This window comes from Saccostrea cucullata, unplaced genomic scaffold, assembly GCF_032062105.1.
Source record: "Saccostrea cucullata isolate Sc308-1 unplaced genomic scaffold, CSIRO_AGI_Scuc_v1 ctg171, whole genome shotgun sequence".
NCBI classification, from domain to species: domain Eukaryota; kingdom Metazoa; phylum Mollusca; class Bivalvia; order Ostreida; family Ostreidae; genus Saccostrea; species Saccostrea cuccullata.
Genome location: NW_026926065.1, coordinates 847,681 through 867,845, shown reverse-complemented (window position 1 = coordinate 867,845; position 20,165 = coordinate 847,681). Strand labels below are relative to the sequence as shown.

General features: G+C 32.6%; 1 protein-coding gene across 1 annotated transcript in view; it reads right to left on the bottom strand.

Annotated features, from left to right (window-relative positions):
- The window catches only part of LOC134270608 (uncharacterized), a 226,690-nt gene that overhangs the window by 51,988 nt on the left and 154,537 nt on the right, over positions 1-20,165 (bottom strand). Inside the window, 23 exon segments of the mRNA XM_062752837.1 lie at positions 318-477; positions 589-815; positions 1,531-1,684; positions 1,870-1,972; positions 2,226-2,460; positions 2,619-2,831; positions 3,030-3,089; positions 3,915-4,078; positions 4,822-4,864; positions 4,985-5,206; positions 6,673-6,852; positions 7,058-7,218; positions 7,335-7,377; positions 7,545-7,757; positions 7,890-8,081; positions 8,331-8,488; positions 8,632-8,674; positions 8,787-8,999; positions 9,302-9,469; positions 14,087-14,247; positions 17,854-17,896; positions 18,391-18,618; positions 19,758-19,967. Coding sequence (XP_062608821.1) covers positions 318-477; positions 589-815; positions 1,531-1,684; positions 1,870-1,972; positions 2,226-2,460; positions 2,619-2,831; positions 3,030-3,089; positions 3,915-4,078; positions 4,822-4,864; positions 4,985-5,206; positions 6,673-6,852; positions 7,058-7,218; positions 7,335-7,377; positions 7,545-7,757; positions 7,890-8,081; positions 8,331-8,488; positions 8,632-8,674; positions 8,787-8,999; positions 9,302-9,469; positions 14,087-14,247; positions 17,854-17,896; positions 18,391-18,618; positions 19,758-19,967 — 3,594 coding nt within the window.

Here is a 20,165-nt window from a genome sequence, read left to right as displayed (position 1 = left end):
TGATGATGATTACAGGTAAAGTTTCTTGTCATCAAAATCTCATAAAACCTTGTTTACTATGAGTATAATATTAATTGTGTTCACAAATAAATTTCTTTCAACATGTAACACTACAGTTCTTGCATTTGTTGAGGAGTTTTCAACAAGGTATGATGTCACAAGAGAAAAAGAAAAAAATTGATGGAAAAGCTCAGGTTGGTTAAAAGTTTTGTGTCAGAGTTTAAAATACTAGGGACCAAACATATTTTTGTCATTTGGCCTTACGCAAAAAAAAAACTTTCTGCAAACCTATTTAAACACCACAAATGTTCACTCACCAAATTTCATTGTAATAAATCCTCCAACAAAAAATATTCTTTCAATTGAAAGTAATTGATCCTGCTTTTTGGGAAGACTGAAATCTCCTTTAAGCACCAAGTCAAAGTTCTTAAATATGCTGTCATCATCACTAAATACCTTGCTTATGAATTCTGAGTACTAAAATAGAGGAAAGAAGACAATTTCCTTATTTAATGCTAAGACAAAAACTTTAAAACTTAAGATTCTCTTTTTTAATCTGGTCTGCAATACTGTGAAAATATTACTCACAAGAGCTTTTGCCAAGTCTTGTATGCTTTTCATCAGTTCAAATACTTTCAAAGGATCAATGTTCTTCAGATGTAGTAGTGCTTCCAAATCCCCAATGGTCATACACGCCAGTTTCATCCCAAGTAACTTTGTACCTACAGTAGTAAGGCCTCCACCTACTACATATGACTGCTTACTAACACTTGAAACTGTTGTTGATTCACTCATCATAGCTGTGATTGCATCTCCTAGAAGACAGATGTATTATTACAATTAATTAAATGATGAAAGGTTCTTTCAAATAACAACAAAACCTGTTTTGAAAGCTGTACAAATTACTGTACATGTACATAAGTTGGCATATTCAAAATTTAGTGCAATTACTGGGTATGGAGTTGTTGGTGTAATCATGAATAAGCGATTCACATGTCCTTGCCTATATTGTATATCTATTAATGATTTCTTAGTGGTATTCATGAATTAGCACATTCTTGACTGCGCCAAAGCTGCAAAAATATGAAGCCCTCTTTTTTAAGTACATATACAGTACCTAAAAAGGGCCGGGGGGGGGGGGGGGGGGGGGGGCAAAATTAGTCAGGTAATTTGTCCCAAGCCTAAGGACACTCATTAAAGTATTTGAGATATTAACCAAAAAATATAGTTAGTGGTGCTGAACCTTTCATCTTAAATCAATCTCATTTCAGTTTAGGCTATCATAGTGTAAAGATGAATTTAGAACCATTTCACAAATACATTACACAAATAAGTGTGATTTTGTCCCCAAATTCTTAAAGGTGGATCTAGTAAGTTAGAGGTAACATACACATGTAAAGAAGATTTTTTATGATTATACATTCATTTTACTTTTGCTCCACCCCCTTGATCTGAGAAACTGCTGAATTCTTCTGGAAAACTGTCTCTCTTGCTAAATTACAAGCATATTTAACAAATTCAATGTCTTACCACCCTGAACTGTTATAGAAGTATCACTTTCTTCTGTAACTTTGATGGTAAATGGATTCCCAGAGCCCAGAGCTTGTACTTGAGACTTGATTCCAGTTGAAGCATCATCATTAGATAAAGCTGTTGCTGCCAAGTTGGTCAATTTTTCTATTCGCTGTGATTAAACAAGTAATATAACTGAATTTCTCAAAATTTCCTTATCACATGTACATCTATCACATACATCTATCATAAAATTCATCTTTTATTTTTTTCTTGTTTTTTTTTTTCATTCCTGTAGTCAGAAACAGAAGCCTATTCACTAGGAGAGAAGAACAGAAATGAGTATATTGCACTTACACTTTTCTCTTTTACCCTTTCTTGAAATGAATCAAATAGTTCACTTGATGCATTAGCTTCCAGAAGAGCCCTAATGCCTTCTATGAACTTTGCAGGATCCAAGCTTTAATAAAACCAATGAACCATAATAAAACCAAGTCAAAACAAAGTTCAAAATATTAAAACCATTAGATTATATGTCACCTCCTTTCACCTTTAATTCTTATAACTAACATTGGGTCAGATTTAATTCATATTCTCAGCTTAAAAACAAAGCCTTGTGTATAATAAGCTAACTCAAAGTTTATTTAATTGAGCCTCACACAAGCTTATAAACAGACAAATCTTTTAACTTTAATTGTGGACAATGAAATTACTTGGATAGGTCCACAGATCTCTTCCTTCTTCTTCTCCTACCAGTACCACATTCTGATGGAATTATTCTGGTTGTATTATGGTCCATAACACTAAAAGTGACTAGTCCTGAATTTTCAGTACCGATGCCTGCTACTATCAGTTTTACACCAATTGCATAATTTGCCCCATTTTTGGTTTTGGTGTAATTCACTTGGAAGACTGCAGGTGATCCAATAATCTCAGAGTATTCTAAGCCTGCAGGACAAAAATTTGAAATGAGAGATTAAAGATTTTTACCAGATGAAATAAAATCAATACCAGGTATCACATAGTATTGAATCTTTTAGTTCAATCGTGCTTTCAGCTCAGAAAGGTCAAGACAAACTCAATGAATATCGAAGCAGTGACCATACCATCAGTGAGAGCTGTAAGGGATTTCATAACTTTTTTTGTTTCCACTTGATATTCTATGTTGGTGCAGTCAATTCTGGCCATGAAGTACACACTTCTATTTCCAAGATTAAAACTGTTCTCCAGACAGCATTCTATCCCACTACAGTCTGACAGGTACTGGCAGTGTTTTTGCATTTCCATAGGAATGCCTTCAATTTTTGTATTTTCACAACCTGAGAAAAAACAATGAAGATAAAAATTGTTTGGGGGGAAATCAATTAGAAATAGGTTTAACAAATCCCCTAAAACAGCTTTGAAAATGTGAAAGGCAACATCATTTAAGGGGAAAAATATTAAAAATCACAAATTTCATTCTTTTATCAATTACCAAAACTATAACAAGCAGTGTAATGTAATTAATTAAAACTGACCTGAGAGATCCAAGTTGAAAGATTTACACTGAATTGGCTTCCAAAAATCAAAAGTAACACCTACAAAAAGACTTCTGAATTATAACACTTGAATAAGTCAAATTTTCCACCAGGATTTTTTACTCCTCAATTCTTTTGGCATATAGACAAATCACCACAAAATTAATATTAAATTTTAAATTCAAATTTTGAGGGGGTGTGCAGTGTGTGATTTTGTGTGGCTTGCAATGTCCAAAATGTGCCATAAGCCATATGTGCATGTATACAGTGATGTCCTTGTTAATCTAGCTGATTCCCCTTCATAATGATTTAAGTATATTTCAAATCAGTAATCCAGGCGGTTCATTATAATCCTATAGGTTTAGATTTCAAGCAATCTATAGATTGCTTGAAAACAAATATCCAATTAACCAGGATCAAGTAATCATTATATATTTTGAAAGGAAAAAAAATTCAGAGTACCATAAAATAGAAAATATCTTGCAACTGTCAAAAAAAATCATGTAAATTAATTGACAAAATTAGGTCTGTCACCTAGAAACTGCAATGAAATTTTAGTAAAAATCAAATGAAAATTCGTTAAATTGTTGATTAAAGATTGTTTTTATTGTAAGAAAAAATACTGAAAAATACCATCAAACACATAGCATTAAATCATTTTAAAAGTTTACCCCCCATGTTTCTTTTTCCTTTAATTAAATTTTGAAGAAAAGAGAGAGATAGATCTGACCTAACATAGTGTAAAATAATCCGATACAGATTAAGATATATGTTTTCTATTATGTACAAATTATCCAGCAGAATTTGTTCTAAGTTAAGATCTTATATTTAAAAAAAAAAAGGGAAGTATCATCAAATTAAATATTTTATCAATTTGGTTTTTACCTTCTATAGCCACATCTCCAGTGCTAATATTACAATCTTGATAAGCAAGGAGAAGGTCATGGAAAATTGTGATATTGATACTGCAATTGCCTTGTTCAAAACACATCTTTATGCGACCATCAATTCTGAACCTTTTTTCTGATACAACATTAGTAACATGATAGCTGAAAAAAGAATTCAGTTTATGTTAGTACATTGAAAAGACATTTCACTTCTATCAATATTAACCTAGATTATTGTTACTACAAAAAAGCTATAGAGCTGTCCCAACTTTACCAAATGGGAAACACTCAGAACAGATTTGGGATAATTATCAGTAAGCTGCAGAAAACTATAATTTTCAAGAAATTAAATTAGATCATCTTGCCATTTCATTGGACCTTATAAAATCGAGTGAAGGTTATTGTTGTCATTAAGGAGTATATCTTTGTCATGTGTGAGCTATATCATACAAGTGTATCATAAGCAGCATTATTTCTTTGCCTGGACACAAATGGATGACGAGACAGATTAAGAGACTGATGAACACAGTGATTTCTCTATATCCCCGTTCTTTCTTGGGGAAGAAATAAATGTGTACCGGTACTTTAAATTTGTACTGTATGTGAGAAATGTTGAATTTTTGCAAATTAATTCTTGTGAAAAATTATTTGGGTATTTAAGTAACGGTAGTTTTTTCAATCATAAAAATATCTTGTACATTGGCAAATTATTTCAAACTAATAAATCGCAAATAAATTTGTATTGAATAATAGTTAGTTTGCAGACAAGAGTAAGCTTACCAGAAATTTTATACCAATTTAAAGCAAAACATGAAATTTTGAAATGATGTATTTCGAAATTTCATTTTGGTTTGTGATATCCAAGAGACATCATTAAAGAAAATGAAAATCATAAATTATATTACCCAAACAACACAACACCATGGATTCCCTGCTCTTCCATTTTCCCTGAAAACAAATTAATTATCAACATTCATTCTCTGAACAGACATTTATAATATTATATAATTACCATGTTTAGAAACCTTGATATAAATTTCTCATTTACAGCAATTTGTCAAACCTTACCATAGTCATAACTGAACAAGTTGTGGATGACTTTGAGATTGTCAATAGCTCCTTCCATCTGATAGCTGCATGTGTTTATCAAAAGTTCAACTTGAGCATGTCTTTGAACAGGAGCAATGTAAACACAGCAAGACACCCTGTCACAGGATGAGGGAATATGACAAAGGACCTGATCTCTGTTTGTGATGGTTGTAAGAGTATGGTTGGGAAACTTTAAACACTCTAAAGTAGAAAGAAGAAACGCCTTTTTATAGTTGCATAAACAAGCAAATTCAAAGAATTGTGGTCCCCTGCTTTTGGTTTCTTTGTGGGTGAGAATTTATCTTTTATGACATATTGTGTGTAATATGAACATCCTATCATATGTCATTTATTTAGAAAGTAACATTGAAGTTGATTTTTTTAAGGATGAAAACCCTAATCCTGACCGTTAAAAAATTATGGCCAAAGTAAAAAGTTTTTTAAAAGTACGTCAACTCCAAGGTCGAGATCGAAGGGTCAAAATTGTTGATATCCAATGAAAGGCTTTCTCACAAGGAATACATATGTAAAGTATGAAAGCCCTAGCCCTTACTGTTCAAAATTTATGGTCAAGATTAAAGTTTTTTCATAAGTACGTAAATCTCCAAGGTCCATGTCAAAAGTTCAAGGTTGTTGTTATCCAATGAAAGGACTTGCCACAAAGAATATATATTTTAAATATAATAGTCCTAGTATTTACCGTTCAAAAGTTGTGACCAAAGTTAAAGTTTTTTTGAAAAAGTAGTTAAAACTCCAATGTCAAGGTCAAAGGGTAAAAGTTGTTGGTATCCAATGAAAGGTCTTCTCAAAAGGAAAACATATGTGAAGTACGAAAGCCCTAGCCCCCACCATTCAAAAGTTATGGTCAAGGTTAAAGATTTTTCATAAGTACGTAAAATCTCCAAGGTCAAGGTCAAAAGGTCAAGGTTTTGATATCCAATGAAATGTCTTGCCACAAGGAATACATATGTGAAATATAAAAGTCCAACTATCTACTGTTTAAAAGTTGTGACCAAGGTTAAAGTTTTTAAAAAGTATTTAAAACTCCAAGGTCAAGGTCAAAGGGTAAAAGTTATTGGTATCCAATGAAAGGTCTTCTCACAGGGATTACATATGTGAAGTAAGAAAGCCTTAGTCCTCACCGTTCAAAAGTTATGGTCAAGGTTAAAGTTTTTTCATAAGTACTTAAATCTCCAAGGTCAAGGTCAAAAGGTCAAGGTTGTTGTTATCCAATGAAAGGTTTTGCCACAAACAATACATATGTGAAATATGAAAGTCCTAGTACCTTCCATTCAAAAGTTATGGTCAAAGTAAAAGTTTGAAATTTTTGTGTAAAAGTGGGTCAAACTCCAAGGTCAAGGTTAAAAGGTCAAATTTGGTGATACCCAAAGAAAGATCTTGTCTCAAGAAATACACATGTGAAATATGAAAGTCATAGCTCCACTAAATCAAAAGTTATGGGCAAGGTTAAAGTTTTTGTGACGGACAGACTGACAGACTGACGGACAGACAGACAGACAGACAGACGAATGAGATTTAATGTCCCCTCACTTTCGCAAAAGCGGGGGACAACAAAGAAAAATTAAAAAGTACCAGAAAAAAAATCTCTGTGAATGATGAAACCCTGAAATCATAGCACTACCACTATATATTATACATGTATATACCATTGTTCCATCCATTTCCTGCAGCTGCTCCATACACTGTGTCAGACAGAGAGCACCTGTCTGTAGAATCCAGGAAGTGGTCCAGTCCTAGTTCTGTCAGGAGATCACTGGCCTGGGGCACAGTCATGTCCTCTACACTGGGTATAGAACGAGATGCCAGCCAAGCACTGAGGGAAAAGTCTGAAAAAGATTTAAAATAATAATATGCCAGAAAAAAAACATCTTTAGCTAGTGGCCTTGAACTTGTTCAAATAAGCATGGGTCAAAGGTGAAAATATTACAGACAACAGATGTACGTGTGATCTGAAAAGCTCACTTGACCCTTCAGCTCAGGTTAGCTAAAAACTTGTGTGTGCAACAAATTATCATATAGGAATAAACATACTAGAATTCAAAAATTCTCCTTGATTTGTGCAAGTTTTCATGTCAAATTTGGTCTGGTTCAAAACGGTTATTATTTGGTCACATCCAGCAGGTTCAAAGCATGCAGCAGTTGTAAGGTGAATGTTGTATTTCTTGGCTACACTATCCTTTGTTATTGTATATCTACAGTACAAAGATATTAATAGCTTTAATATATATCATTCAGTAATAATCAAATTTGTACAGCATTCAATAGAGAAATTTAATCAACAAGCCACCTGCACATTTATATCACTGACCTGATTTCAAAAATCCCTCTTAGTGTAAACTTTTGTTCACTTCCTGGAATTAAAGCAAGTGATGTGAAATAAAATAACATACATGTATAAATAAAATTGTATATGTCTATTTATTTCAGCATAGGCATGAATTCAAAAATCAATTTATAAAACCAAAAAGAGAAAGTTTTCTTTATAAGGAAATACATAACAAAAGCAGACTGTACATACCAAAACCAAAATCATGCAGATACACTGTATGCTGTATTCTTTCTATTGTCAATTTTAATAAATTATTGCATTCTTCAAACTCTAAAGCAACTTCAAGAGATCTGTTGTTGAATTTATTGATATCCATACAACATGTAATAGCTGTGCAAGATACATGTAAATGGCATATTATTTCTGTTGGAAGGGGAGGTGTGTAGATAGTAGACCCACAATCTAAAAAAAAAAAAATAAGCATGTAAAATTAAACATTTATGGGCCTCGTACAATATATTCTGTATATCTTTTAAAAGCAAATTTTTGTAAATTAAAATTTCTGCAGTGGCAAGAAAAAAATTAAACAATTACCATTCACCCATCCATTGACTGGGGACTTGGATGTATACTGCGAGTCTAATGTTCGGTCACATGGTGTTCCTTTCATCATATTAGACATACTCCTATCTTCTAGAACCAGATACTCCGCATATTTTGGCAGACGTGAAATGGTTGAATTTAATCCAATATCGTTCAACCATTTTTGTAGTGAAAATCCTGTGTCTGTAAAATTTAATGCATATCTATTTAAAAATCAAAATTATCTAAACATATAAAATCTAACTGTTGCAGAAAATACGTATAATTGAAGAAACTTAAGTTGAGATTTCAGTAAAAGTTACAGAGAGATATTTTAACCCAAATTCAAAAATATCTTTAGATGAAAACATGAACATAGTTTGGGGATTTTTTCTCATCCTTGGAGGGCTTTTCATAGTAAAAAAAATTGAAAAATTTAATTATATATCAAACCTAAAAGACTTGAAGTCCAGTCACAACTGCCTTTAGGAAAAACAGCATTTTGTAGGATAGTAAAATCCAATTCACAACTGCTGCTACTTTCAAAACAAAGAGCTATACCAAGATTCATTGCATAACTCTTCCGGTGTACCAAATTATAGAGATTCAGTCTACAAAAAAAATGTTATAATCTGAACTTGTCCTGCAAGATTTACATTTTTGAGCATTTATTCTTATCTAGTAAAAAATTATGAAAGTTCATATATTTTTAAATTACCCTTGGTGTTAATTTACTTGCTAAAAGCTGGCTTACCTTACTCTCAGCATACCAACAAGACTGTACTCGTATGCATTTCCTAAAACAAAATTATAATAATAAAACCATTGACTTTAAAGAATTTTCCTTTTTCTTAAAAAATTATGAAAGAAAAATTTGAATTTTTAAACATTTTAATCAAATTCATTTACCAAAATGAAAGTCAAGAAGATCAACTTTGATGGTCAGCCTCTCAAGTTTGATGAGCATAATCTGGGAGCAGGGATCAAGACTGACAACAACCTGGAAACTCCTTCTGATGCTTTCTGCATTCATACAACACTGTATCTCATTACAGAAGCTGGACATATGACAGGTCACTGGAAGTCCAGTTAAATTGCCTACAGTGACATCTCCAGGACAATCTACAATAATAGTAAAGAGTAATCAAAAAGAAGAAAAACTTACTAGTATTTCTATAAAAAGAAATATACAGTCATTAAAATTTATACAAACCGATAAATAATTAAATAAAAGTGCCTGATTTGTCAGATTACCAAACTAAGAAATAAATTTGTATGACATTGAGCAACTGCTTAATTTATCTATCTGTCAAGAAACAACTAGTTGGACACAAAAATGAGACCAAAAGTGAATACAAGGTACTTCATATTACATTTTAGAGGCCATGCATACTCATACTTATTTTTAATTTGTGTTCACTTACGATTGGTCCAACCATTAACAGCAGATGAGTAGATTTCTGAGTCTAGGCCACACGAGTCAGACAGTAAATATCTAGCAGCTCTCATTTCTTTCATAAGCTCAGCAGATTGGGAGTCCGATAGAGGAGTGGTGTAGCCATTGTTGGTCATCCAAGCCGAACCAGAGAAATCTAAAGAATGCATATATATAGTCATATTTTTCACAGGTATGAATAATATATAAAGTTATCTATGTTGTATGGTCTTTATAATTACTTTATCCAGGGCAAGTTAAAATGATGCATTTATTTGCCAAGCAAATATACCGTAAATCTGGAAATTTTTACGTCGATTTATTTTTGCGAATTTGGGTCAGAAAGCTGTTGATTAATTTTTACGCTTCAAATTTTTGCGAATTGTCACTGGTGCTAAAAATAAAAATCACTGAAGATTTTCATATCAGGTTATGTTTCAAATAATATGCCCAGTTAGAATACCACCAATATACTCGAAACGTTGCAAGCGATTGCAAAATCGCTCCGAAACAATTTTGATAAAAATACAAAAGGATTTGTGCTGGAAAAAAAATTCTAAATCAATTATAACAAACATTTTAGTGGTTGCCTTTTAACCTAAAGAATAATCCAAATGAAGAAAAAATATAACTACTTTTCTCAACGTTTGTTTTTTTTTTCTCACCTAAAATTTACACACCGCGTTTACATTTGGAACTTTCTAGTAAATACACCGAGTTTGAGTTATCGCCCGTGTTGATACACGGTTAGATAAAATGACAGTTCTCTCGTTATTGGCAAATTAATTGATGAAAATAATTTAAATAGGGGTATACCGCCTCAGTGCTTGTCAAATCATCGGACGATATTGCATATAATGAGGGCAATTTACTCTCACGGGTAATTAACTTGTAGTTATATAGTAGACTAGTGTACCGGGTAAACAGGTTTCTTTTAAAAATGACCAGTGCTTACCGACGCCTATTCCCTGAGTTAAAAAAGACACGAGTTCTCAGAAAAAAATTCTTCACATGTTGATTTATTTTTAAGAAAAATATTTTTGCGAATGCAATGCATGCGCAAATTTGCTAAAAATTTATCTACAGTAAAAATTTCCAGATTTACGGTACATCATTTAAATGAGTTCAATATTACTATATATTTTTTTTTTTTTGACTTTGTTTTGCAAAAAATTGAAACAAGGTTTTGATAAAGATTTTTTATATATTTTTTTTTTTACCAATTGAAAAATTTATTATGCAAGACTTTTTGTGCATTTCAATTTACTTCTCTATGGCAAAATTGAGTATTTGCAGAGTAATAGAATATCATGTATGGTCATTTTCTTCAAAAACTACTAGTATAGATCTCGGAATTATTTCTTTGTTTATATATTATTGGTTTCTTTAAAGTGGCAATATCACACATCTCTTCAAAAACAGACTTGTTAAAATTTTCCTATAGGATTTGGAATTTTTTTTTCATACTAATAAATGTATACTCTTTCAGAAAATTACAAATTTTCAAGTAAATAATTCTGATTATTTCATTAAAATTAATAATTATTTATGGTACATAAATATATACATTGCAACGTGTTCGAGGTTCCACATTCCATGCTATACACGCACATGACGCATGCATATAGCTTTCATAAACAAAACAGCATGGTAAGAGAGGGAAGCCCGGTAGGCCTGCTACATTGACAATTAAGTCGACCAAAACGAAAAACAAAACCCAAAATAGGGATTGAAATTAAAAAACAACTTTCCTGACAAAAATTTAGTTTGGAAATTAATGTAATCATTGGATGAAGAAGAAAGGGGACCTCGGCGACATTCACGTGTGGCTCGCGAAGGTTCTACCCTACAGATTTGTTGATATACATGCTATCATTTACCGTATCTCCATAGCTTTCAAAGAAAAAAAAAATCAGTGTAAACTCAACATAAAAATGCACTTATGACATATAAAAATTATTGCCATTTGAAGTGCAAATTGTATTAGAACTGCAGAAAGATATTTTGTTTGACATTTTGCCGTGATGACGTATAATTTGGTGGATTTTCCTTTCCTGCACCCCAATACACAAAACGTCAACATTTGTACTTAATCATGTTAAATTTGTCTAAATGCAGACTGAAATGTTAATTATTATTAATTTACCGGAGAGTTAAGATATTTTGACTGAGAATTGCTTTTACCTAATATTCCATTATAATTGTAAACCCTACATTGTGTGCACGTGCCATTTTAGAATTCACTTGGTACGATCTAAGTTGTACGACCCTTGATTTTCCGGCAGATTCTAATTACGTTAATTTTGTATGAGGGGAGAATATTTATTTTTCTCAAAATGCTTACTTCAACTTTTTACCTTATTCCTGAATGATATATTAGGTAAATTTGTTTGAAAAAGCACACGATTTGCAGCTGTATTGCCGCTTTAATTTTGTATTGCTCCCTCATTTAATACATGTCAGGCTTGATCCATATATATTATTATAACAGTAACTTGATCTGAAGGGTCGTATCATGTCGAGTTGACAGGCGTGGATCATCAGATCTAACGAGAAGCTTTGCGTCTCGTTAGATCTGATGATCCGCGCCTGTCAACTCGACATGATACGTCTAACCATCTCGTAAGATCTGATGATCCGCGCCTGTCAACTCGACATGATACGACCCTTCTGATCAAGTTACTGTTATAATGATAAATTTATTATATACCCCCTCATAACTAGCAAAACATAGTAAAAGAAAACTTTAGAGATCAATTGCATAACATTTATCCATAAAACAAAGCATAATAATAAGGGACTTTTTAACGCGCAAGAAAAATAACGTCATATTTCTGCGTACTATGTCATCAGTTTCAGAGAGTGGTGATATGGATTCAGAAAACCACAGTGTGGTACATGAATCTGAGGTACAATTTTACTGCAACATGAAAAGGAATGTACTTTCCTTCTTTGGTTTGAGATAATAGTAAAATGTGATAAAAGAAGGGGTTTTTTTGTCTATACAGAACCGTTCACTTAGTTAACTGCAGAAAGAAGGAATAGTGAAGTCTGGTCATTGAAAAGTTCAAGTTCAGAAGATAACTAGAACTGTCCAAAAGGGACAAAATGCCCCCTGCTGGGTTTTTCAGAGGTGCCAAATCATGAATATTTTATGGATCCAAGGGAAAAGAAAAAAGCTAAAACATTTTTAGTGCAAATGTAATTGCTCATTATATCTTTTCTGAATGAAATGAAGGTGCAGCCTAATAAAAAAAAAAAGACCAAAGATAAAGACCAGGCACGAATTACGAACTTTTTCTGTCAGTGACCTTACAGATCACTCAGGTCATAAGCAATCTTTGTGTAAAATGTGAACTCAACATGTTGACAGATATGGACCAGATATGAATTATGATTTTTTTTTCTGTCTGTGTCCTTGAACTTGCACAAATGACCTTGGGTCAAAATCATGACACGCCCTCAGGTCATAAGCAATCTTTGTAAAACAGGAACTTACAAAGTTTTTCCATAAGAAAGATATGAACTAAACATGAATTATGAACTTTTTCTTTCAGTGACCTTGAACTTGCACAGATGACCTTGGGTCAAGATCATGACAAACCCTTATGTCATGAGGAATCTTTGTGTGAAATGGGAACTTACCAAGTTTATCCATAAGAAAGATATGGACCGGATACATATTAATAACTTTTTCTTTCAGTGACCTTGAACTTCCCAAAATGACCTTGGGTCAAGGTCATGACACACCCTTAGGTCACAAGGGATCTTTGTGTGAAGTAGTAGATTCTAATGTTCCTCAAAAAGAAAGATATGGACCGGACACGTTTGCACAGACAGCTGGACAGACAGACAGACAGATGGACGTACCAGATGATTACTATATACCCCCCAAACTTTGTTTGCTGGGGGTATAATGACACAATGGGATAGCTCTCGACTAACTAAAGTGTATTTTATTATAGGAGGTTTGATTCAGATCTCTTTAAAAGTGAAGGTTGAGGTCAAAAGAAGAACAAAGTCATGAGGAAAGTCAAGTGAAGGTTGAGGTCAAAATTAAAGAAGAACAAAGTCATGAGGAAAGTCAAGGTCAAAATTTATAACTGATTTAGATTGCACTTACCAATAAGAAGCTTTGTATAAAGTCACAGGGAAGGTCAAAGTTATGACATTCTTGAATAGTTCTTAACAATTTGTACATGTGGAAAAAGTTTAATAAAAAGTAAACATCAGGAACAGTTTCTTTGAACATAAATTCAAAATGAGGAATGGTTATGGAGTCAACATCAAGGGGGAAGGACAAGCTCCCACCATTAATGTATCAGTGCAAGAAATGTTATAGATATATCATCTATAATTGATTTAAAAATGATTTAACACAAAATAAGGACTGATGGGGTCATATCACAGAAGGTAAAGATATAATGACATAGTTGAAAGTGTTAAACACAGAAGAAAAAAAATTTTAAAATAGTTGATTTGAAATTGAGCTAGACACAAAATAGGGAATAAAGACACCACAGGAAAGCTAGGGCAAAGTTAGAAGATTATCTATATTTATACCCGTACTAATCTTTTAAACATTAAGGTCATATACCTATAAATTTAGTGCCCCATATTATAAATTTTCATGTATTTTATTGAACATATCAGAGTTTTTGTTTCATGTTAAAATCCTGTTTTTATGAATCTTACAGCCAATATTAAGCCGAATTGTGTAAGCAACATCCGAAAAATTTTGAAACTACACTGCAAAAGGAAAATAAAATAGTACTTGAATTGACAAATCCCTCATTCCATTGACATGGTTGTTTAGGGAGCAGCATGTTGTTAAATATTGTGTAATTGGCTTCACATCCTGAGGTCTCTGTACAAACACTCAGCTTCACTGACATCACATACAACTTCTCTGCTAGCAAGTCCTCTATTCTGTAGCTAAAAAGAAACATTCAATTTTTTCTATAATAATAAATACATTCACCATTGACCAATATTCATTTCTTCAAATAATCAAATTAAAGAGATATCTTGGTGTATTGAGTTTTTTTTTTTTTTTTTTTTGACAGAAGAGAAATGCTTAGTATAAACCAATAATAGTTTTACACAATGTCATATATCAAAATTAATTAAAATCAGAAGTCTCTGATTAGGCTCTAGCTCTACTTGTCTGCATATATCGCCCATGCTGTTTGTATTACGGTATATGTTTAATGATCTTGAAATTGAGTTCATAAAGCAGGGTAACACGCCTACTGATTTGCAGCTACTAAGCCTTTATCTTTTAATGTATGCAGCTGACATGGTATTGTTTTCAGAATCAATTGATGAATTACAAAGCATGTTAAATACACTAGAGTTATATACGCACGAGTGGGGTCTAGATGTAAATGTATCAAAAACTAAAGTTGTTGTTTTTAGAAATGGTGGGAAAGTCCGCGCAAATGAAAAATGGGCTTATAAAGGTGAAAATATAGAAATAGTAGACCAATTTGTCTATTTAGGCATTGTGTTTAACTATAACTGTAATTAAATTCCTTATTGCTCAAAAACAATTAGCGACACAAGGTCGCAAAGCTTTGTTCACTCTTAAATCAACAATGAAGCAGCTTTATCTAAATCATTGTACGGTACTTTGTTTTCTATTTTTGATACCTATGTGTGTAGTATCTTAAACTATGAATGTGAAGTTTGGGGATCCCACAAAGGCCAGGACATTGAAAAGGTTCATCTTGAGTTTATATGATATGTACTCGGTGTCCGTAAAACTACAAACACGTCCATGTTGTACTTTGAGACAGGGCGTCTACCTATGTACCTTATTCGTATTTATCGAATGTTTAAATTCTGGTTTAAATTATTACAGTCTGAAAATTGTATATTAAGAGCTGCTTATGATTGGTCTTATTGTAGTTGTGAAAATGATAAGCAAAATTATCAAAGTTGGGCAAAATTTATCAAGGAGCAATTACATTGTTTGGGCGTTGGGTATATGTGGAAAGACCAAAGGAATCTGAATAGTCGTATTTATTATACTTCTGTTAAAATCTTTCCTATATAAAGTTCAGAAGGTAAAATAACTATTCTTCATAGTCTGAAAATTTCCCCGCACAGAAAGCTATACCCCGGGGTATAGTTTTTGCTACCCACCCCTCGGAAAATTTTCATGCAGTTTTCGCCGCCAATTTTAATTTCCATCGTTAAATCCATAGTCTGATGATGTCATAATGACTTCAGTAGCATTGTGACGTCATCAGGATTTCAGCTTATTCTTGCAGTATTATCTAACTCCAGAGAAAATTCAAACCTTAGAAATTATAATATACATCAGTATAATAAAACACTTATCCACTGGTTGTGAGTGAGATAGCTCTTTCATCAAACCCTTGACAGTAACTATTCCCTTCGGGCAAGCCCTCGGGGAATAGTTCCCTGTCGCGGGTTTGATAAAAGAGCTATCCAACTCACAACCATTGGATAAGTGTATACTGTCTGCCAATCATTCGTCAAAGACTTACTGATCACTTTATACAGACCCTATATAGCAAAATGCAGACAGAATCAAAATGTTATATTTATAAGCATTTAATTGACAATGTTTGCTTGCAATATTATTTAGAAAAATCGATACCAAAGGTGTACAAAAGATGTATTTCTAAAATGAGGTTGTCCTCGCATAATCTGTTTATTGAAACGGGTAGGCATAAAAATATAACAAGGGACAAAAGATTCTGTAAAATATGTACTACAGAAATTGAAGATGAATATCACTTTTTACTTGTATGCCCAATTTATTCAACATTGTGAACAAAGTTTTGAAAAAATATTATTGTTATAGGCCATCTATGTACAAATTAATACAGTTGCTAAGTGTGAATAATGTAAAAGAATTTTGTAATTTAGGGAAGTTTATCTATAAAGTCCTCGCACTTAGAAATGATTTAATAATGTAATGGTGTGTCATTTCCTGATTTGTTACTCCTATATTGTTAATGATTATATCTGCTATATTACATGTCATTCTCCATATGAACTGTAAAGACTGTTAATACGAGTATATATGTGCATGTTCCATAAGGATTTACAAGACTGACCAGCCATTATTTCCTTTATTTCATTTGTTTATATATTGTATAAATATAAAATACATGGTTACTGTCTTGAAATATAAGCGATATTTGGGCGAGGGTAAGAAAACGTGATAGAGGGCGAGGCTTGCCGAGCCCTCTTACGTTTTCGACCCGAGCCCAAATATCGCTTATATTTCAAGACAGTTATTATGTATTTTGTTTATCCTGCAACAAAATTTTACATTTGAACGTCCAAAACAAGCTATTTCCGACAGATTTAGGCACATCTCTGCAGTTGAAACTATGACGCCATGGCGTAAACATTGCAGTATACGTGACGTCACAATGCGCTTAGAACGTCGGAATACATGCACAAGGCTTTATTAGGGCAGTGACCGGATAAAGCTTTGGTTTATTAGGTTACCTTTATTAGGTCAATGCAAGGGGTAGTTGCAGGATAAATGCTATAAGACGTATGTCTTTTGCAAATAAAGAATTGAATTGAATTGAACAAAAGAAATCAAAAGCACTTAAATTTTAAACTTTGCAACAGGCAGCATGGACAGCAGTAAGTACCTAAGTGTAGTCTAATTATGAGCAAAGTTATATTGAAATCAGACCACAACTGTAGGAAGACTAGTGTTTTAAAGGTTTTTCACAGAAATGTCTAATTTTAGTAACCATGACAACACCATTCATCTAAATCAACAACTGATGCACTAGATCATGCATATTGTGTAGTTTACTTGTGTGTGCAAAGTTTTATAGAAAATCAGATAGAAATAAACTTTGCAACAGGCAGCATGGACAGCATTAAGTACCTAAGTGTAGTCTACTTATGTGCAAAGTTATATTGAAAGACCAAAACTGTATGAGGAATAGCATTTTAAAGAAATTTTCACAAAATTTTCTATTTTTAGTAACCATAGCGACATCATTCATGAAAAATGCACACACTAAATCATGTATCTTAGTGTAGACAACTTGTGTGCCCAGTTATATTTAAATCAGACCAAAACTGTAGGAGGAAAAGAGTTTGAGAGGAATTTCATTTTTAGTTACCATGGCAATATTCTTCATTGAAATCGAAAATAGATGCACCAAATTATGAACTTTAGTGTAGTCTACTTATGTGCTAAGTTATATTGAAATCAGACCAAAACTGTAGGAGGAGTAGCTTTTTAAAGGTATTTCATATAAATTTCTATTTTTAGTAACCATTCATCTAAATCAAAAATTAATGCACTACATTATGTATCTTAGAGTAGTCTACTATTATTGTGTTATGCCCAATACGTAGTATAATTAAAATCAGACCAAAACTGTAGGAGGAGTAGCATTTTGAAAAATTGTTTACAGACAGACGGATGGCTGAACAGCTAGCTAGATGGACAAATGACAGACACCTTACTATTGCATAAGCTTTTCTGGCCTATGACAAATAGAGCTAAAAAATCAAAATTAAAAATCTTACATAAGTTTTAAGATCCCAGCAAAGGAAAACAAACCATCATCTCCTTTAAAGAAAGAAAGGATGAACATAAATCGGAATTTAAAATGGCAATTATTAAATCTATACTAAATAATAAATTGTGCACATCTACATTGCTTTTTTGTGGGAATGCAGACTTTGTTATTCAAACTTAATTTGCCAACATCTGTTTTCTTACATGTCAGTATAACTAATTATTTAAGTTTAACTGGGGAGGTATTAAAAATAAATTATGAATTCACTGTTTTCATTCTAAATTTTAATTTTTTTCAATTGAGCTAATTTTGAAAAATATCTCATATTTTAGTCAGCCTGAATCTCTCATTTATTTTTTTTTATCATCTAGTGTTGATTGATCAATGAGAAAAAAACTTGTGATTTCTGACATTTTCATTCATAAACATACAGGTAAATAAAATACCTTGTATAAAGTTCTGTTCAGAATTTTACTCTGCATTTCACTTTCCTCTCAGTATAGTTCACATAAACTCAATAAAGACTATTGCAGACTATACTTACCAAATGTATACTGATTGAGTGACCTCTGGAAGCTGTACTTTTCTATTCCAATCTTGAGCATAAACTGACAAGGATCAATGGAGATGTAGGTATGGAATGACATGTCCAGTGAGGAGACATCTACACAACAGTCTACAGCGGTACAGAGGCTGGGTACATAACAGGTCACTCGTCTGGCGGAATCTAAGGTCAGTGGGTTGTTTTCCAGATCTACAGCCAACTGACACACTAAAAAGAATACTTGTTAAATTTACCTATACTCTATTCTTGACCCAAAAATTTTCTAAATCTTTGTATTTTTGGTAAAATTTCTGTAACTTTTTTCTCACAAAAAATTCCCCCATCTGAACACTTCCATGTTTACAGTACATTTTTTTTTCAAGTCACCTTGAACTTGCAAAAAAAGTGACCTGGTTCAAGAACATGACACCTTCTCTAGTCGCAATTAAGCAACCTTTGTGTGAAGCATGAACTTCAATCGTTTCTTAATTAAAAAGTTATGCACCAGAAATGAATTTTTCACTTTCTGTCAAATTCAATGACCTTGAACTTGCCATAATGACCTTATATTAAGGTTATGACATACCCTAAGTTCATAAGCATTATTTGTTTGAACCATTAACTTCTGATCATTTCACATAAAGTGTTAAGATCTGCATAAAAATTTTATGCTTTTTCTATCAGTGACCTCAGACTTGCAAGAATGACCTTGGGTCAAGGTTATGACACATACATAAGTTATATTTAAGTGAAATACATATGTACTTCAAACTTTTCATATGTACTTCCAACTTTTCTTCATAATAGACTGGAAATGATTTCTCACACTTGTACTATATTAGTGGAATACCTATACTGTGAGTAGGTGAAGGAAAAAGATAAACTTATTCTCTCAAATAAATCTCTTGCAATGAAGCACTGTGAAATCTTTGTTATCAAAGAGTTCATTTTCCATTACATTTCCTCACTGGAGAAAAATCTTTTATAATTGGACTGTCTACAAAAAGAGTCCCCTAAAAAAACACAAAGCAATGCATTGTCATATGGCTTAAATTCTGGAGCAAGCATCACACTGGTTACCAATTTCCATTATTAATTTTAAAAATAATTGGTTACCCATTTCCATTATTAAATATTTATATTTTCTATTTTCTTTTAAGAAAACCTTAATTTTTCTAGAGTCAGGTGGTTATGGCCTGGACATGACTGAAAGGATGAATAGTCAGACAGCTGGTCAGAAAGCTGGACAATTGATTCTTATATGTAACCCACCTTATATCTTTGCAAGGGGAAAGAAAACTAATAGCCATTTTTTGCGAACCACGATACAAAAAGCCTACTTTAACTTTGCATGCAATATTACTCACATTGTGAAGAACTAGAGGAATTGAGATTAAATCCTGTATTGGCTGAACTAAGCATGGTAGACGAATAAAATCCTTCTCCTCGTTTACACTGATCTGTTTCAATATACTGAGCAATGTCCAACTCTTCAAGCAGTAAATATTTAGCCCAGTCAGGAAGCTTTTCTCCATCTTGAATACTGTGCTCATTTTTCCAGCGACTCAATGAGAATGCTATTTAAAAATTATTTTAAGAAGATTAATTCCAAAATTATAAAAGATCTGGCTCAACATGGCCCATCTAAAATATCTTTAAAAAGGTTAAACTTTTCAATGGAAGGGCATAGAGCTAACTGGAAAGTTTATAGTTACCATATAAGAGGTAATTTAAGCGAGACAAAAATTAAGCGATTTCTCGTTAAAATATGGTAC